The 20,479-nt window shown below is 44.3% G+C and overlaps 1 protein-coding gene across 3 annotated transcripts in view; it reads right to left on the reverse strand.

Moving 5' to 3' along the window:
• The window catches only part of LOC118545714 (protein argonaute-1), a 36,076-nt gene continuing 15,597 nt past the window's right edge, over window positions 1-20,479 (reverse strand). For all 3 annotated transcript variants that reach the window (XM_078073416.1, XM_036108129.2, XM_078073417.1), the window contains 9 exons: window positions 20,336-20,469; window positions 17,045-17,229; window positions 10,341-10,500; window positions 10,065-10,155; window positions 8,798-8,992; window positions 6,554-6,688; window positions 5,905-6,006; window positions 4,999-5,198; window positions 1-4,763 (listed from right to left, as the gene is read on the reverse strand). In XM_078073416.1, coding sequence (XP_077929542.1) covers window positions 4,655-4,763; window positions 4,999-5,198; window positions 5,905-6,006; window positions 6,554-6,688; window positions 8,798-8,992; window positions 10,065-10,155; window positions 10,341-10,500; window positions 17,045-17,229; window positions 20,336-20,469 — 1,311 coding nt within the window. In that variant the 3' untranslated portion in view covers window positions 1-4,654. The remainder of the gene's footprint in view (window positions 4,764-4,998; window positions 5,199-5,904; window positions 6,007-6,553; window positions 6,689-8,797; window positions 8,993-10,064; window positions 10,156-10,340; window positions 10,501-17,044; window positions 17,230-20,335; window positions 20,470-20,479) is intronic.

Consider the following 20,479-nt stretch of genomic DNA (forward strand, 5'->3'; position numbering starts at 1 on the left):
TAGAAGCCACTGTTGTCTTTATAAAACACAGAATTGTGCTGCTGCTGTTGCTTGCTTTAGAAGGAACTGTACATTACAGCTGCTGGGATAATTTTACAATGGACTGGACAAGGTACAGCTCAAAGCAGGACACAAACACAAGTCTCAAAGGGAAACAAATGCAAACAAGTACACAGCTGTGGGGCTCCAGGAACACTTCCCCATCCATGCTGGACTTGAGAGGGATAAAAAGTTTAGAAACTAAAGTGAAACCCAGAGTAGTCACACATGCCCACCAGATGGCTGCTAAGTGCAACATCACACACCAATCAGGTTGGACTGTGTGCACAGGAAAGTCATTTCATTTTTCCTTATTGCTACTACACCAGGGGACTCAGTGCATTTGACACATTGTCTTTACTTGCACAATCCTTGGAGGGTTTCCTATTTTCCTTTTTAAAGAAGGAAATCTGCCTTCCCCACCTTATTCTGTTTTGTTTTGAGCCCATTCCCTCCACTCCCATTCTTAGGCTCCCAAACAGCAGCCAGAGGTTCTAAGTCAGTAGGAATAGAGTAAGGGGAGAGCACCAACCTAGCCTCTCTCCCTACCTAGGGAGAAGGCAAGTCCTAATAAAAGGGGGGGAAAGAGAAAACCAGAGAATCCCTTCTCCCCAATCTGCTTAGAAGGCTAAATAGGAAAGAGTGCCCTGCATATCCCTGCCATGATCAGACTTTAAGAAGGAAGGCATCCCAGCTACCATCCTGGATTGGCCTAGGCCCAGTAAATATAAAAAATAACTTCCCCCAATGTAGTTTCCAAAACTGCATTTTGGCTAGTTTGAGATAACTTTCCACCCTGAAGGGGAAGGAACTTCCATTCTTTGTTAAACATGATGTCAGGTCTAAAACACTACCCACCAGCCTTGCAGATAGATACCCCATGGGCCAGCTAAGAATTCAAAATGTCCCCTTGGCCGCCCATCCTGAGTGCTAGCCTCATTTACTGAATTCTAGGACCCCCCCCAAAAAAACAAAAAAAAAAACAACCACGCAAGAACATTGTTGCTTAGCCAAAGAGGAGGCTGCAGTGGAGCTATCTAGTAGGTGGGAACCAGGAGCTTTTAAGGGAGGTTTCATGCTTTTAGGTATCTTCCTTGTCAACATTATTCTAAACCTAAGTTCCCATCAACAATAGCCCCAGGCTTATCCCGAGTTCAACAGTAGCACCTCAACCCCCGATGGGTCAGACTGGACTGGGAAAATGATCAATGAACAGTGCTCTTTCCCATCTTTTATCCAAATCCTCTCCATTCTCTTCCCATCACTCTCTTCTTCCCCCAAGTCCATCCCCTAACCCTCCAACCCTGGAAACCAAGTAGCTCAACTCTAGGACAGCCTCAGAAGAGGGAGGCAGGTAGAGAAATGGAACCAGATCTAGAAAAAGCAATGAGAAAAAACAACTCCAAGGAGTGGACAGGTGTGCAAGTTGTCAGAAGCCCTCCTGATTTCATGCCAGGTAGGCAGCCCTGCTGCTCTGTCCTTGTGTAATGTTGATGGCAGTCCAGCCCAGAGGGAACATCACCAGGCTTGGGGAACAGATTCTTGGTCTTCTGCAGCCAAGGAGCTAAGCCTGACCTTGCTAGCTAACAGTGGGATTATCAAAGCCATGCAGAGAATTCATCATCACATAGGCAGGCAGGCCAGCAAACAAGCTTAGTGAAAGAAAAAAGGAAAAGGAGCCAGGGAAAGAGAGAAGTAGAAAAGAGAGGCAAGAGAATAGAACGAAGGGAGCAAGAGACCTGTCCAAGAGGATGAGGCTGGGGTCCCCCCAACACTTCCTCAGAGCACAAGTAAGAAGCACCACTTAAATCAAATCCAAGAAAGCCAAAGCTTGTTGCTAATACCACTTCTCAATCTACATACACCATCTTTCAAACAAGAATAATCCTCAAGGTCAAGGGTATTTTTCAAGTCTCAAAGATTAAAAAAAAAAAAAAAAAAAATCAGAGCAAGAAGTCATTTTCTTGCCATTGCCCAAACCGCTTCTCTTGCTTTTTATTTCTTGAATGGCATGTACAATGCCAAAGAGCTAAAAAATGCATTTCAGGCCCCAGCTCAAAACCCAAATGGAGAGAGTGAGGCAAAGAGAGAAAAAGGAGAGAACATAAACTTGTTGCTGAGAGTAGGTGGCTACCACCAGCTCCCTATGGATATTTGCAAATGCTGGTGAATGACTGGACCCTCCAGGAACAGTGCCCTGATCCCAGCCCCTAAATGCACCCAAGAAGAGAACATGCAGAGCCCGTTGTCCCAAGAGAGCTCCCCTCCCCAAAGGGTGACTGAACACGAAGTAGACAGTATATGAAGGCGATGGACAGGGCAGATGGAGTGTTGGCATCACTCTCTTTAGGCACTTGTGTAAGGAATGTAGGCTCTCCAGTGAGCTGCCTCCTCCCAGAGCCCTCCATTCCATTCTTCAGCTGGGCTGTACCCATGGGGCATCCCATGCTATAGCCAGTAGGAAAGAAGTAGAGGAGGAGTTACTCAACAGTCCTGATGCCTTCTCCATAATCAATGTTTGTGCTACGTTTTGTGAAGTCGCAGAACAAAGTAGCCAACCAGAACAGAACCTGGGATAGACTGTTTTGCATAGCGAATCTGGGTCTGTACAAGGGCTGCTGGGGAGGGGAAATGGTAGCTCTAAGCACACAGGCCAGGATTCAGACCGGCCTCCAAGCCTGAGCTAGGTCTAAAGTGTCATGGCTTCATCACCAGATTGGGGCAAACCCAAGCCCAGGCTCCTCAAAAAGAGGAACATCCACACTGAAGCTGCAACTCCTCATCCCAAGCAGTGGGATAGGAAAAAAATGAACAGTTAAGGAAAGAGGGGGCCTTGCCTCAAGGCCAGCAGGCACCAAGCTAGAAACCCCCTACTTTTCCAGTTCTGCAAGACAGCCAAACCCCATCTTTATCTAGGGAGACAAAAAACAAAACAAAACAAAGGCCCATGCCACCCACTCACATGCCCTAGTGGGAAACTGGGAAAAATTCATTTGTGTAAACAGAAGCAATAGGGAGCAGCAAAATCCCCCAGCCTGTCCACAGGACACACTGGAATCTAGGATGAGCCAAAGTGTCAGAGGACAGTCCAGAGAAAGGGAAGATGCACTTGCAGGAAAGAGTGCAGGGCAGTGCAGAGGAGGGAGCCTATAGCAAGAAAAAGATATTATCTGCACAGGGGAAGGATGGAGCCTGAGCTCCACCGTGAGGAGATAACCACCCTCTACCGAGCCAGGCCAAAGAACAAGTCCGGTACATAGTTCCTTCTGATGGCTCAATGTTTCTGGGATGTAAACTTATTGGGCATGGGAGGGATTTCCAGATTTTGGCAATAGACTCAAGTTATGGTATAAAAATAACATTTAGTTTTTGCTCTTTTTTCTTATTTTAGACTTAAGATCATTTGTTATAAGACACCCCAGTTAAGAAATATTGAAACATAAGCGACTTGACCATCAGGGGAAAAAAGAAGCCAAGAATGAGAAATGCTATGAAAGTAACTCCAGACCCAGGCAGGTGGGGAGGCTGGGGGGACAGGGAGAAAAGGAGGCGTTAAGTGGAAAGGCCAGGGGCCAGTCATCTCAGCAGCTCCAAGACATCATGTCTGAAAGTGCAAATGTCAATGGACTTTAACCATCTTGAGGTTGTGATCTTTTTAAAAGCTCAATGAATATGGAAGTCAATTCCTTTGAATGCAAAATAGCTGGCGCTCTGGCTGGAGGCTTGTTGGGTTAGGGGTATTTCTTCCCCACCTACCTCCTCTCCCACCCCCACCCCATCCCCCCAAAGAAAGGTACAAAAGGTTGCAGTTCTGCAGCATTACCGTTACAGGGAAGGCACTGGTTACCCACCAGTAGGCGGAAGGAAGACAGGGTCGTGTCACTTCAGAGCTAAGTGCCATAGTGCCTTAAGTCTTACTAGGGGCTGGATGTCTGTCAGGGAGGAGGTGTAAGGTGGGGTAGAAAAGGTGGAGAGAAAGGAATAAGGGAAAGGGGGGTGGCAGCTGGGGGAGGAGCAACCAAAATCATTAGCATTAAAAATCTTCCTACAAACTGGATTTTCAACCCATTAAAACATCTAGTATTCTAAAATATTGATCTGGGTCTGGTTTCGTTTTTCCTCTTAAACAAATCTAGACCTTTTCTGATTAAGGCTCCTAAAAAATCCTTCCTTCCTCCCACCCACTTTCTCAAGCCCCTCACTCTCCCATCTAAATTATCAAACCCAAACCTACCAGCTTTTGTCCGCGGGGCTGCAGAGCCGACCTTACCAAGCTGTCAGGCATGAGTCTTTAGCACTGCAAGTCACATGAGACACCTGTGTGTATGGTGGGCACCAGTGCTGCCCCTCTTGGTCCAGTGGGGTCAGGGCCAGATGTGACAAGATGGGGTGAGGGGTGGGGGTCATGAGGTGGACATCAGAGACTTCTGGCTGGTGGTCTGGCTTACTGGCCCTGTTCCCCACCCTTTTAAAGCCCCCTTTGTAGAAGGAAACAAGGCCTTCTGAACTCCTCCCTACCCTCCCTCCTCCTCCTTGCTTCCTCTGGATTTGGGCGGCACAGCTCTTGGGGCTTGGAAAGCTTTCTTCTATCCAGTGAGGTAACAGCGTTCTGCCTTCAAGCGAAGTACATGGTGCGCAGAGTATCCTGGTGAACCTGCACGGCTTTGGCCAGGGCCTGGGGGTCCCGCCCATTGCTCTGCCCCGATATGTGGCTCCCCTCTCCACTGAAAAGCAAAAATGAAAGAAGTCCTTCCTGGTGCACTGAGCTGCTAATTCATTCCCCCATCCAGAGTACCAATTCCCATACCAACTTAAGAGAAAGTCCCAACCCAGATTTGGGCAGATGAGCCCAAGGATATCATACGGTACAATATTCATTTCCTTCCGCCCAAGGAAAGTTGAGAGGATCTGTACCAGAAGCTGAAGCAAAAGGGAAGCCAGCTTGATCCCAGGCCTCACCTGTCATGCTCCTTGTCCACTAGGTGGTATCGTGCCCGGAAAGCCACCAGGCGGGCATAGTAGGCAGGTGCTGGGATAGAGACGGAGCGGGTGCATCGTACATAAGTGTGGCACAGCTGGTACGTCAAGATCTGGAGCTCATCCGCTGTGAAACGGTTGTCATCCCAAAGGACATAGTAATGGGATGGTCGGCTGGTGCCCTGGGAAGATAGGAAGATGAGGGGGCCCCAAGCTGGGCAGAAGGGATGGCCAATGCTAAGGAACAGGATCACTGTTGAGTGTGGTCGGGGGGACGCCTGGGTGGCTCAGTCGGTTAAGCGTCTGCCTTCGGCTCGGGTCATGATCCCAGGGTTCTGGGATCAAGTCCCACATCGGGCTCCCTGCTCAGTGGGGGAGTCTGCTTCTCCCTCTGCTTGCTGCTCCCCCTGCTTGTGCTCTCTCTCTCTGGCAAATAAATAAAATCTTAAAAAAAAAAAAAAGTGTCGTTTGGGGTGCCTGGGTGGCTCAGTTAAGCGTCTGCCTTCAGTTCAGGTCATGATCTCAGGGTCCTGGGATCAAGTCCTGCTTCGCTTCTCCATCTCCCTCTGCTGCTCCCCCTGCTTGTGCTCTTTCACTCTCTCTCTCAAATAAATAAAATCTTAAAAAAAAAAAAAAAGAGTGTGGTTGGGTTGGAAGACCCACCCACGAAAAGGCAAACACAAAGCCACCTATGTCATAAAACACCCTTGTTATGGGCAATCCTGCCTAAGATGTTCAAAATGTACTTCTGTTCAAGTATGCTAAGGGCTTATTAAGAGAAAAATCCTTTTCTGAATGCCCTCAGTGACAACTGATATATTTTAAAGGCAGTGGGAATAATCAACTCATCTTTGACCCATTGGAAAGCCCTGGACATAGCCCAGCTACCTGGATGCCTGCATGGCTGCACAGATAGAAGTCGAACTCAAATGGGTGGGTGATGTTGGTGTCCACAGTTGTCCCAGCTGGGATGTTACCACTCTTCCCAATCTGTATAGAGACAAAGACAAACAAGATCCCAAGATCTGCCTGGCCCTAAGTAGGGCCCCAACTCAATTCTACTCTGACTCCACCAGAATCTCAAAAGTAAAGCAGAAGTTGCTGTTCCCAGAGGGTACCAGATCTTGAAATAATGCGCTTCTACTGTCACACAAACCTGTGGTTAAGTGCTGATTTCACTATTCATTAGCTGTGTGACCTTAGTAAGTCATTTAAGATTTCTGAGGTTAAACTGGAGGTAATAATAGTACCTACCTCACAGGGCTGCTGTGAGGAAGACACCTGGTACAGTGTCTGACATACAAGAGAAGTTCAATGAGTAGTAGTTCCCTTTCCCTTCTCTGGAGCTGGTCTATATGGGGGCCTATAGGCCAGGGAGCTAGGAGGAGGGAGAGGAAGTACAAGAGCTGGGGGAAGGGGGTAGGGAGGACAGACAAACCAAGGACGAAATCCCCAGATTTATCTCAAGGGCTTCTTCCATAGTAAGAGAAGGGAGATAGGATGAGGATAAGGGTGGCTTCCTCAGTCTCTCACTCACCCGCTCATTCTTGTCAGCACAAAAGAGGCGGGTATGGTGGCGTTTCTGCACCACGATGTAAGTGATCCCGGGCTGGTAGTCCTTCTCCAGCTTGATGCAAGCGTCACGGATGGCCAGCAGCTCGTAGTGCAGGATCTAGGCACAGGGCGAGGAGGGAGACAGGGAAATAGCTCCTCGAGTCACATCTTGGTCAACTAAGAGGGTGCTGTTTGTAGTACGGCTTTTTGCTCAGTCTCTCTTTATAAACAGACACCCAACCATTACAGATGACACAGCCTTTCTGTCAAAATCAGCCTTATACTCAGTTCACATATGTTGCTATAAAACCTTGGCCAGGAGGCTTGGCATCAGCAGAGAGCACTCACCTGGTTCCTATGCACAAAGAGCCCTAATATCAAGACACAGAACCAAAGCACATAGACTTCACTAAAATCACAATGCCCAAAGTAAGGTCAATCTCAGGATCAGGAGGATAACAGGAATTCCCCTGTGAGCTCCAAAAGCAGACAGTGTTGAGACCACCAGAGAAGAGCAGACACACAGTTCAGGAATTGGTACAGTGGGAGTAGATGAATTCAGTCCTACAAAGAAGTAGGATTATAAGAATATGGACTAGCTAATGAAGGACCCACAAGTAAATAACCATACGCAATGGTTGCCTTGTGGTCTTAGAAGTCAGATATAAGGAATCAAAACTGTATGGCAGAAATATATAGAATGGAAATCAATTAGAACTAGTTTATTTATTTATTTATAAAGATTTCATTTATTTGTCAGAGAGAGAGAGCACACAAGTAGGGAGAGTGGCAGGCAGAAAGGAGAAGCAGACTCCCCGCTGAGCAGGGAGCTCGATGTGGGGCTCGATCCCAGTACCCTGGGATCATGACCTGAGCTGAAGGCAGATGCTTAACCAACTGAGCCACCCAGGTGCCCCTAGAACTAGATTTAAACCCAAGCTTTATCTAGTTGTATTCCTGTAAGCAAGCTACTTAGCCCTTCTAAGTCTCATTTTCTCCACATCTACTAAAGTTACTAGTAAGACCAGCCTCACAAAACTGTTGTGAAAAGTATAACAGATTAAGTAAAAGCATAGAAAACCTAGTAGGGGCTTAATAACTGCTGATTGCTTTGCTAATAAGCAGTTTGAATTTTAACCCAAGACTATGTGAAGCCACTAGACATTCCTGAACAGAGAAATGATAGGATAAATTTGTCTGCTGTTTTAGGGAACACTGGATGACTTAGAGAAAATTGACCATAAACTCGAATCAGACCAATTTGTCTGAACCCCAGTTCCATGACTGCTTAGCTTGGTTGACACTGAAGAAATCATTTAACATTTCCAAGCCTCCTCATCTGTCAAATGCGATAATTATTATTTCATAGGGTTATTCTAAGCATTAAATAGAACATATATGCAGTGCTTACCACAATTCATAGTACATAAGAGATACCCAATAAATGACACTTATATTAATATTAAATGGTAGTCAAGGAGACCAGTTCATTATATATTCTAAACAACAGAAATATGAAGGCTTGGCAGGGACAAAGAATAGGAGGAACATTCTGAAGGAAGGTCAACAGCAGTTCTCAAAGTGTGGCCTCCAGACCATCACCTACCTAGGAACTTGTCAACTACAAACTCTAGGGGCACCTGGGCTGCTGAGTCAGCTAAGCATCTGCCTTTGGTTCAGGTCATGATCCCAGGGTCCTGGGATCGAGTCCCACGTCAGGCTCCCTGCTCGGCGGGGGCCTGCTTCTCCCTCTCCCTTTGTCCTTCCCCCCACTCATGCTGTCTCTCTGTCTCTCTGTCTCTCTCAAATAAATAAATAAAATCTTAAAAAAGAAAAAAAAAAAGAACTACAAATTCTAGGGACCATCCTAGACTAGATGAATCAGCACTTCTTAGAGCCCTGTAAACTGCTGTTAACAAGCCCTTCAGGTGATCTTGATGCATGCTAAAGTTTTGCGAACTACTAGTCTAAAGAATCAGTCTTCAACATGAACCAACTAGTAAATACGCACTGAGGCTCTTCTGTCACAAGAAAGGTCTATAGATGCTGTGCACACCACCCTCAGTTGAGATCTCTGCTCCTAAGCCTACCGCCATTTATAGCAAAGCTCTCAAAGAAGTGCCACCTCCCAATGCCAATAGCTTTAAAAAAGGGAGCAGTACTCTCTGTACCCATTAGGCCCTCTGGCCCCAATGTGAAGGTTTTCTCCACCTACTTTGGACCCTACCTGGGGGAGCTGGCCTTCAGGAACCCCATCTCGGTAGAAGATGATGCGGGTAGGCTTGAAGCGGGTAGACTTGTAGAACTGGATGAGCAGCTCACGCACCATGTAGGATAAGTCTTCAATGATCTCCTGCCGGGGTCGCTGCACCCGCACAGTAGCACAGTAACGGCTGGGGTGGGCATCCATACTGCCTACTACCTAACAGTCAAAGAGGCAGGATCAGCCTCCAGAATCTCCACCCTCCCAACACTGTTAGGACGTAGATTTGGGGAAGCTTCTTAGCAAGAAAACTATGCAAACGAGTTAGTAGGGTTTGGGATTCAATGTGTCCTGGTTTCAATCTCTATCATGCATGCAGAAGTTATTTAATCCATCTGATCTTTTTCCTCCTCTCAAATAGGTAAGAATGCCACCTGCTTGCAGTGCTGCTCGGGTACATATAAAACACCTTGCATAGGACCTAGCTCACAGTAAGTGCTTGGTAAGTTCAATTTTCTTACCCCTTGCAGGAAGGCATGTGAAGGTTTGGCACTACTAGCTCAAAGAGCCACAGGTTAGTCCTTTTCTCAATTCAAGTACTAATCTACCCAGAAACCATAGTGAAGAGTGTTCCTGCAGGAGGTAGGAGTAACATCATTTTCAAAGGGGACAGTGGCCAGAGCCTAGGACGGATGGCCACAAGGAAAACAAGGGTAAGCATAGTACAGGATTTCCCCACATTTACTGTGCTTAGCCCAGTCTGCCTAGAGAAATGTGAGGGTTGAGGAAAGAGAAGTGGGAAGAAGGCCTGATCCTTCTAGCAATTCGGAAGCCTCTAGGGACAGGGAGCAGAGACGTCAGGAGAGGGACTGGAAAGACACTTAATCTACTAGACGGATCAGGGGTAGGGATGGGGAAGAGGAAAGGACAGTCCCAGCAACTAAGTAACCACCTTCAAAAGGATTTCAGAGAAGAGACATGGTCTTTCCCATATCCCAAAAGTGGGCATGGAGAGAGAGAGAGAAATTTGAACACAGAGCAAGAGTGATGGAGACTGGGCAAAGTCTCTGGCCACCACCTACACTCTCACTGCTCTCTCTGAAAAATAGATACCATACAGAGTTAGTTTTATGAAGATATCAAGGGAGTGGTTAATGGGGATGATCAGCTGAAAAAAAAAAGTTCTTACGAAGGGTCAAGCATCAGAGCTGAGAAAAGGAGATTATATGTAGTCTTTGGTGCTCAGAGCTAAAATGAGAACCTTAAGAAGAAGCTGGAGAGTATCACTCACTGCTGTGATAGAAGGTTTTTTCCCATCCCCTGCTGGGGGGTGTGTAACATCTGCTCCCAGGAATATCACTGGCTGTTGAAAGACGGCAGAGCTAAACAAAGAAGAGAAAACAAATGGTGAGGAGTTGGGTCTTCTCTTCCTGGCACCATCTAGCACCCATTCTGGTCATCTCTCCCCTTGTGTCTGATTCACTCTGCCTGGCCAGAGTCCTGTCGTTTTGTCAATCCCCGACATGGTACCTTGCTTGACAGGGCAAGTGGGCAATAGAGTTCATACCGCTGGTGTGGAACTAGGATGTTGTTAATGCCACCAAGTTTGACATTGATCTTCAGGCAGAGATTGGACAGAGTCTGAGGCGAGGTCTTGACCACATTCTTCACTTGCACACACTGTGTAGCCATTCCCAAGAGTGTATCTCCAACACGTTTCACTTCAGCTATAAGCAGGGAGAGATGTAATTAGTGCATTCAACGAATATTTACTGAATGCTGATTAGATGTCAGGCAGGATACGAGGTGGTAAGAACACAATGGTAACCAGAAACATAGAGTCCCTAATCATAGTGGTTACTGTCTAGTGACTAATCTTAAAAGTCATGAAAAGTACAACAATGATAAATGCTACAACAGAAAACTTCATGAAGATATGAGAGCTTTTAATAGGGGGTAATAACCCAGCCAGGAATGGACTAAGTAATGATAGAAATGAAACCCAAAGGTTTCATTAGAAGAGAGGCGGAGTTGGGAGAGAGCATTCCAGACAGAGGGAACAGCATCAAAAATGTACTCTGATAGGGAATATGTTGGAGAAACTGAAAGGCCAAAGTAACTAAAAGGAGAGCAAAGGAACCACGGTGTGAGAGAAAGAATGTGGTCATCGGACTGATCCCACAAGAAGTGAAGGTAGCTTGTACTAAGAAGACAGTTGCTTAGATGGAAAGAAACAAACAGATTCAAGAGACATTTAAGGGACTCAGAGATGATATATGTAAGGGAAAAGAATTTTTATAGTTAACTTCAAGTTTCTAGCTTCTGTAATAAAAGATAGGTCATAAACTGTTCTTGAAACCTTTTGAATTTGAAGTGCTTTTTGGTAATTCCGGTGAGGATGTCAATTCGGCAATGAGAATAGTAGTTGAAAGCTCAAAAGCAGTCTGAAAGGGGATACAAATTTGTTAGATATTTTGTACAGATAGTAATTAAAGGCATGATCTTGATGAGATCATCAAGGAAGAGAACAGGTGAAAGGAGTAGGGCTTAGACCTGAGTCTTGAGGAACTCCCAAGAAGATGAACAGCTAAGAAGATGAGTCTGCAAAGGAGAAATACCCAGAAAACTAGGAGGAAGACAGTGTTGTATCATGAATATCAAGGGAAGAGAGGGTTTAGAAGCAAGTGTTCAACAAAATCAAGTGCTAAGAGATCTAGTAAAATAAGGACCAGAAATGTCCTTTGTTTTTCTGTTGTTTGTTTTTTTAAGTAGGCTCTACGCCCAGTGTGAAGCCCAGTGTGGGGCTTAAACTCATGACTGTGAGATCAAGACCTGAGCTGAGATCAAGAGTCAGACACGGGATGCCTGGGTGGCTCAGTCGGTTAAGTGGCTGCCTTCGGCTCAGGTCATGATCCCAGGGTCCTGGGATCTAGTCCCGCATGGGGCTCCCTGCTCAGCGGGGAGCCTGTTTCTCCCTCTGCCTGCCGCTCTCCCTGCTTGTGCTCTGTCTTTCTCTGACAAATAAATAAATAAAAATCTTTTAAAAAAAAAAAAGAAAGAGAGTCAGACACTTAACCGTCTGAGCCACCCAAGCACCCCCAGAAATGTCCTTTGAATCGATATCAAGGCAAAAAACTAATGTATAGAGGCAAAAACTATTTTGGTGATATAAAGTGCCAAGAAGGAGATGTGAGATCAATGAAGGATTTAGTATGTTTTCAATGAGAGAGACCTGAACATATTGAAAAAGCTAAAAGGATCATTTCCACTACCAAGAGAGATGGAGTAGTTAGTGACCAACCAATGCTTCTGCAGATAACATTCAGAAAAGCCAGACAAAATACAGAAATCATCTTTTGAAGGCAAAAGAGAGGTGCTGAGACAAAAACTGAAGGGACAAAAACACCAGAGAGGAAGAGAATCTCACCAAGGTGAGCTATCTTCTGCAGCTGCTTTTACCCTGGGTACGTTTGCTGATTCTAGGTGTGGGCAGGAGGCTGAGATTCTAGGCTTTGCACCAGCAGAGGAACCACTGACAGGGGATGGAGAAAGCAAGAGTTTCTGGAGGAGACAGACTAATTCTAAATGTGAAAGGTTAAAAACAAACAAACAAAAAACCACACATTTAAAAGAAAACATAGGGGTGCCTGGGTGGCTCAGTTGGTTAAGCAAATGCCTTCGGCTCAGGTCATGATCCTGGAGTCCTGGGATGGAGCCCCGCATCGGGCTCCCTGCTCAGTGGGGAGTCTGCTTCTCCCTCTGACCCTCCCCCCTCTCATGCTCGCTCTCTCTCATTCTCTCTCTCAAATAAATAAATAAAATCTTTAAAAAAAAAAAAGAAAACACAGCTAGCATCTTACGATCTTTGGATTTCTTAAACAGGACACAGAACTTACTAGCCATAAAGAAAAAATGTTACACAAATTGGACTACATTAACATTTTGAATTTCTGTTCAACAAAAGACTCCATTAAGAAAGTAAAAAGGCAAGTCACAAAGCAGAGAATATATGTATAATACACATACATATTAAATGAAGGAATTATAAATCAGTAAGAAATCACCTATAAATTAATCAATAAGAAAAAGGTAGTTAAGGCAATAAAAAGAAAAGGGAAAGACATGAGTAGGTACTTTACAAAAGAGCCTAGTGAAATAGCCAACAGACATATAAAAAGATACCCAACTTTATCAATCATCAGAGAAATCAAATTAAAAGCACAACACAGTATCACCAGACACCACAAAAACAGCTAAAATGGAAGAGACAATATCAAGTTTGGTAAGGATATAAAATATCTAGAACTCTCATACATTGCTGGTGGAAGTGTAAACTATACACTAAAGTTCCTCCTAGAGGGGCGCCTGGGTGGCTCACTAGGTTAAGCGTCTGCCTTCAGCTCAGGTCATGATCCCAGGGGTCCTGGGATCGAGCCCTGCATCAGGCTCCCTGCTCAGCTGGGAGCCTGCTTCACCCTCTGCCTGAGCTCTCTCTCTGACAAATAAATAAAATCTTTAAAAATAAATAAATAAATAAATAAAATTCCTCCTAAATACACACCCAGTGGAAATGGGTATATATGTTCAAAGGATATGTACAAGAATGTACACTGAGGCTTTATTTATAACAGTAAAAACTGGGAACAACACAAATATGCCCACCAATGGTAGAATGGATAAATACATGTAAATTGTGTTATATTCATCTAATGGAAAAACTGTAACAGACTACGACTAAATAAACATGGTTGAATCTCATAAGCATAATGTTGAGTAAAAGCCAGACACAAAAAAAGTACCTAATGGGGCGCCTGGGTGGCTCAGTTGGTTAAGTAGCTGCCTTCGGCTCAGGTCATGATCCCAGGGTCCCCGGGATCAAGCCCCGCATCGGGCTCCCTGCTCGGCGGGGAGCCTGCTTCTCCCTCTCCCTCTGCCTGCCTCTCTGCCTACTTGTTCTCTCTATCTCTCTGTCAAATAAATAAATAAAATCTTTAAAAAAAAAAAAAAAGTACCTAATAAATGATTCATTTACATAAAGTTCAAAGACTGTCAAAACGAATCTATGGCATTAGAAGCCAAAATAGTGATTACCATTGATGGGGAGCTGTAGTGACTGGCAGCCTGAGGTTGTGGTAATGTTTTGCTCCTAAAACTGGGTACTGGTTACCCTATTGTGACATTCTGTAAAAATTCATTGAACTGAACGCTTAAGCTTTTTTTTTTTTTGAGAGACAGAGACAGAGACAGTGACAGAGAGCATGAGTGGGGAGGAGAGGGAGAAGCAGGCTCCCCGCTGAGCAGGGAGCCCGACGTGGGGTTCGATCCCAGGACCCCAGGATCATGACCTGAGCCGAAGGCAGACGCTTAACCACCCAGGCGCCCCTGAACTCTTAAGATTTCTATATGTATACTACAATAAAAAGTTTACATTAAAAAAAAAAAAGGATAATAGTATCAATTTAGTGGAGAGGAAGGAGTTAAAAATACTAAGGACAGGATGAGATGTGGTACCAGATCAGAACTGGACAAATGTGACACTGTCCTTCTATACTCTAAGGGCAACCACAATGCAACTGGATCTTGCTTTGGTCTCCAAGGAGGGAAGGTGAGGGTCTTTAGAAGAATCTAACTGCTCCTCTTATCTGCTGGCTTAATTCCTAGGCAATTGTTTTCATTGTCCAAGTGGCATATAATCAAGGAACAGAACGTAAGTAGAAGAAACCCAAGGTCCTAATCAAGGTTGGAGAGAGGGATAGCATTACTGAGCCCAGGATGGGGGGAAATTCTCTGAGTAAGCACTGCCCTCCCCCAGCATGCTGTACTATACTACTCCCCAAGTAAACCAATACTGGATTCTCCCCTTAATGGAGAGAACCAGAAATGTGGATAATTACTCAAGGCAGTTCTCCTAACATGTACCCTTATTTTGCATCCAAGGGCTATCAATAAAGGCCCAGAGACATGGACTGGAGATCAACCAACTTCCCTCCACAAGCAATTACTGAGTATCATGTCAGTGGAAGGCTTTACTTTAAGTTTGTATGTGCAGAGGGGAAGAAGGTTTCAGAGCAAAATAAGATCTACTCCATGCTCAAAATAATATCAAGGAAGGTTGTAACTGATCAGCAGCCTGATAAAATTTCCAGAGGTATCCAGAAAGATTTATCCTCTAGGTAGGATGATAAGAGATGGCTTCCAGAAATAAGTACACTTAAATTGAGACTTGACAGATAGAATTTTAAGGGCAACATGGGGGGATAAGAAGAAGAGTATGTAGATATTCTAGAAAAAGGCAGATGATGTAAACAAAGCCAAAGATTAGAAAGCACAGGCAAGAAATGAGCATTTAGGATGCCTGGGTGGCTCAGTCCATTAAGCATCTGCCTTTGGCTCAGGTCATGATCCCAGGGTCCTGGGATCGAGGCCCACATTGGGCTCCCTGCTCTGCGGGAGCCTGCTTCTCCCTCTGCCTCTGCCTCTCTGTCTCTCATGAATAAATAAATAAAATCTTAAAAAAAAAAAAAGAAGAAGAAGAAATGAGATTTAGAGTATCTACTATGTGCCAGGCACTGTGCTAGATGTTGCTTTTTATATAACTAATTCATGAGGCTCAGAAAGGTTAGGTAATTTGCCTAAATCAGTAAACTGGCATAGCCAGGATTAAAATCCATTTCTATCTAATTCCAGAACAAGTGATCTTCCCAGTATGTGTGGCAAAGGGAACAGTACAAGATAAAGTCGAAAACATTAAACTAAGATCAGGGCCCTGAAAAATTTTTATTTTGTGAATTCATACCAATGAAAGTTTTTTTGGGAGTAGAGTTACAAAAGGTCTCATCCAGTAAATGAAAAACCTTTCTTATTCAAGAAAGATTTAAGAAAAAATGTTAGAATTAAGTTGAGAAGTGTGGGTAGAGAGCAGAGAACAGATCTTATGACTGTAAAAAAGATGATGATGGAGATGAAGCAAAGTTAACACTGCCTCCAGAGTTTGGATGAAGGTACCCAGAAGCAATTACAATGCCAAACACAGAAGATGTAAAGAGAAGAGCTTACTGATAAAGAAAGAAGATAAGCTACTAAACAGATGTCCATCAAAACACATTATAAGAGCAGAGACTACATCTGTTTTATTCACCAATGTATTTATGACCTAGCACAGTGTTTTACACATAGTAGGTGATTAATAAATGCTTATAGAAGGGAGAAAGGTCAAAGGGACAGATGGGAACAGTGGAGAGGTCAAGGGTTGGACCAAGATTTAACAATACATTACAACATATATTAGTAAGAGGTGATGATTTAACCAACTGAAATAAATGAAAATTTCATTAGAATGTAAAGATAGAGAAGGCAGGGTATAGAAATCTGGAAAATACCAGGCATATCTGGTAATAACAAAAATAATTAAAGAGAGACAGGAGAAAGTCAAGCGAAGAGAAGTGAGAAAGGTCACAGACGGCTCTCTGCAGGGGAAGTTTTGGAGAAAGTTAGAGGTAAGACAGATGAAAGAGGCGAAGTAGTAAGCAGCTGGTGAGGAAGTGGGTCTAGAAAATGTGGAGAACTCATTCAAAAAGTATGATGAAGAAAAACAAGAAACAGGAAGACAAAAGCTAAAGGAGATGGCATGATTGTGGTAATGTACTCTTGGATGGGGAATGTGAACAAGTTTGAGGGTCAAGGGGTATGAAGTCCCAAAAGTGGCAGGATGAGATGGGAACAAGAGCATACGTGGGTTGAACAAGGTAAGAGGAGGGACACCTCTTCTTCTGAAACAGGAGAGGTACTGGGAAAACAGAGTAAAAGAATTGAGCCAGAGATATATATAATCATCCCTATTCTTAGAAGTGGGAGAGAGAGAAAACTTCTCAGAAAGTCCAAGTCATTCCCAGGCAACAAACCACTTACTGAACCACCACAAATTCTGCTTGAGTGTGCTGCACAATGTCCTGACAGTCAACACACTCCTAGGGATAGGAAGGAATCTGGACTGACACATATCTGTATCTGGCTCAGCTTAGCCTGGCATAAAGACCACCATGCAGAGGACCCCAGTAAATATTACTGGGATGGAGTGTGAGCAGGTAAGCAGGACCTAGGATAACTCAATGGCTCACACAGGCTAATATTTCTCCTTCAAAAGGAATACTGATATTAAGGAAGAACTCTGGCTAGAGCAAAGAACCCACACTGAGTCCTCCCTAGGAGCCTCCAGGGAGCTACCCTGAGAAGAGTCCTATCTTCATTATCACTGTCCCCAGAGAACTGTACCATACACTGGCGTCTTCCCTGGCAGGATGACGATAATGAGCTGCAGCCCTGAGTAGGTGTTCTTGAGATGCCGGAACATGGGCTCCACGCTGTCTGCCCCCTGCGCATATTTGCAGAAGCAAGGCTGGCCCTGGATGGGCATCCCTGCATCCTTGGAAATCTTCCGCAGCTGGTCTGTGAAGTTCCTGCAGCACAAGTATGGTCATGACAGGAGGCAGTGAGTCCCACTTTAATACCTCTGAACAAATGCCTCCATCTTAGGTACCTAGCTCTGGGACAGCCACTGAAACATTCTGAGATAAATGAGACATGATCACAGCCAGTATAAAAAAAAACACATTTATAACTGAGTAGGACAAAATCACACTTGCTAAGTATTCAATGGTATAAGCAGAGAGCCGAGGGAGCCCAGAGAAGGGACCTCTGGGAATTCTGAGTCCCCACTTTGTCCCACTCAAGTAGCTGATTTCTGTGCACTGAGTCTGTAGCAGCAGGCAAATGCCCAAGAGAAAGGCCTCTGCTCATATTAAAATAAGCTCCAACAGTGATCAGAGCACAGGAGGTGCTCAGTAAAAATGAGCTCCCTCCTCCCCTACTGATTCTTTGAAGCCTAAGAGTAGATAATTAAACAAGCTTCTTTCCTTTGGCTTTAGGGCTTTACCCTAGGAAAGGAAGACGAAGTTGGAAGAAATGATACATATGCAGTAGATTTAAAAAATCCAGCTACCTAAGTACAATGACAGACTGAAATAAATAGCAGAAAATTTAACTTGTGAAAATCCTACATTTAGATTAAAAGCAATATACAAATAGGGAATAAAAGCAATTATTTAGGGGACATTCTATAGCATATAAATACCAGTATGATAGATTCAAAAGTCTATATCGTGAGAAAATAAGTATTTTTTCACATATTTAGTAGAGAAAAAAAAAGTAAACACAAGATAAATACAGTATGATACTATTATGTAAAATACAAAATCACTTGAGGGGTGCCTCGGTGGCATAGGCCGTTGAACTCTGACTCTTGGTTTTGGCTGGATTGTGATCTCAGGGTCGTGAGACTGAGCCCCATGTTGGGCTCCACACTCAGCTTGGAGTCTGCTTGGGCTTCTCTCTCCCTCTCCCTCTGCCCCTTCCCGCCTCCCCGCCCCCCCCCACCCCTGTGCTGTCTCTCTAAAATAAATAACTAAATCTTAAAAATAAAATTTAAATCATTTGTATATAGGTGTATAAAACATATAAATTAGATGGAAGGTCATAATAGTTCATGACAGTGGCTACATTAGAGGGAGGAACTGAACTAGTATGGAGGATATAAAGGAACATCAAATTTAGTAAGTCAAATTTATTAAGTGGGTCTCTACTTCAAAGAAAGTGGTATTCCCAATCTTTTCTCTACCACCAGATCATACTTAGCATACTGTGTTCTGTGCTGGGGGCCACGTGTTGAAAGAAGTCTAGAATGGGGAAGATCTTGAAATCCTCTCCTAAAAGTGATATGGTGGAGGTAACAGAACTTCTTTAGCCAGAAGAAAAATCCTGAGGGTTGACCATAGGACTCCCTCATCCATCCCCAATTACCAATTTCTCAACCTCCACAGCCACCTTCACTTCTCTCTTCTATCTCTTTTCCTGTGCTCTGGATCCCATCCCCTCACACACACTTACGAACTTTGCTCTATTTACTTTCCAGTTTCTCAGAGTTCTTATATTCAGCCTCTGTTCACCATGTACATTCTCCCTGGACAATCTCATCCACTGCCATACCCGAAGACTCCGATTTTAATCCTTAGCCCAGAACCAAACATCCAACTGGGTACCACTGACCCAGGTGTACAAGTCATATTCTTACCCCGTGCATCTGGGGATCATTGGGAGAAGGGGATGTCTGATGAATAGACTCCCAACGCACAGATTCTAGGTTTATCAGTTTCTGTACCCCAAAATATCAAAAACAATGAATTTTCTCAAAAGAACTGAACAGGGAAAGAATATGGGAATGAGAGACGCATACAGAGAACAGAGCTAGCCAATAAGCTGACACAAAGGCAGAGAGCTGGGAGCCTTTCCAATATTGCTAAAGGCCAGCTCTCCAATGCAGGCCAAGGCTAGGAGTGGCCTAATCTAAATGGCGCTAAAATCCCCAAAACGCAGGAAAGGGGACAAGAGGAACTCATTTAAAAGAAACTATTAAGTGTGATGGTGGTAGTTGTGTATCTATGAGGGGAGAGGGGAGAAGGACAGGCAGGGCAGCCGGAGTCCCTACATTCATCAGGTGCTGCTGTAACTAATTCTTATGAAAATCTAAGGCCAGCTGAACCTGCCAGAACACACAGCTTTATTATCCTTGTCAATACCCAAAGTGGTCAGCTCCACCAACTCTTCCTCAGCCTAGGTAGGCATTGATCCCTTGACCCTACTCTAGATCCAAAGAGAGTAAGAAGTGACCACATCAAAAGACTACAGGAACTACTTAACTATACACTTTAAATGGGTTAATTTTGTGGTATTTGAAATATCTCAATAAAAAAAAGACTGCAGGGGAAGGGTCAGTTACTTTACCATTCATTCATTTGCTCAAGACCATTACTCCCCTAATGTGTTCCTTTAAACCATCTGGCTTTATCATTTTCTTCATTGCTGTCATATGTTCGGAGCCCCTCAGCCACTAAGTAAGCTAAGAGGCCCTTACAACTCATGTTCATCTAACTCAAGTCACTTGGACCTGAATGAACAAATTCTGTATATAATACAGGAGAGGACAGTGCAGAGAACCAGCTGAGCTTTTGTTTCCAATGAGGAATATAAGCTTTGAAGCCTCAGATCTGATTTGATCCCAACTCTGACACTTTCCTGATATGTAAACCTTGTACAAGGTACTCTTTGAGTCTCAGTCTCCTGAAAATGGAAATACCACCACCTACTCACTATGAAGATGAAATGAGAGAACATAAAATTAGATAGAGTGTTGGTGCAACATTATAGTCATCACTATACTATTTACTACCAATGTTAGTAATTATAACAATAAAATAATTCAGGCCTCCCTTAGGAGATTCATGTCCTGAAATCATCATTTCTGACGCAAATACAGCTTCTTATCAAGCCTTCTGACCACAGATGGACAGAAAAGGAACAGGCAGAAGTTTGAGCCAGGAAGCACAGGGAAGCAGGGTCAAGAGTCAGAAAGAAGAGACCACAGATCAAATCTTGGTCCCTTGTGGGTAGGGGAAAGTAGGCAGCTAGGGTCCTTCCCACCCTTCCACCCATACACCCAACCCTCCTTACTTGAGCACCTCTTCTCGACACTGTTTTTGGGGTGCGAAGCAGGCGATGGCCCAGACTTTGATCTCAATCCCATTGTAGAACTGTTTCCCCCGCATGTCCCAGACACCCTGATTAGGTGTGGCAATGGCCCGGTTCTGGGGATAG

The sequence above is a fragment of the Halichoerus grypus genome, chromosome 5, assembly GCF_964656455.1.
Source record: "Halichoerus grypus chromosome 5, mHalGry1.hap1.1, whole genome shotgun sequence".
Taxonomy (NCBI): Eukaryota; Metazoa; Chordata; class Mammalia; order Carnivora; family Phocidae; genus Halichoerus; species Halichoerus grypus.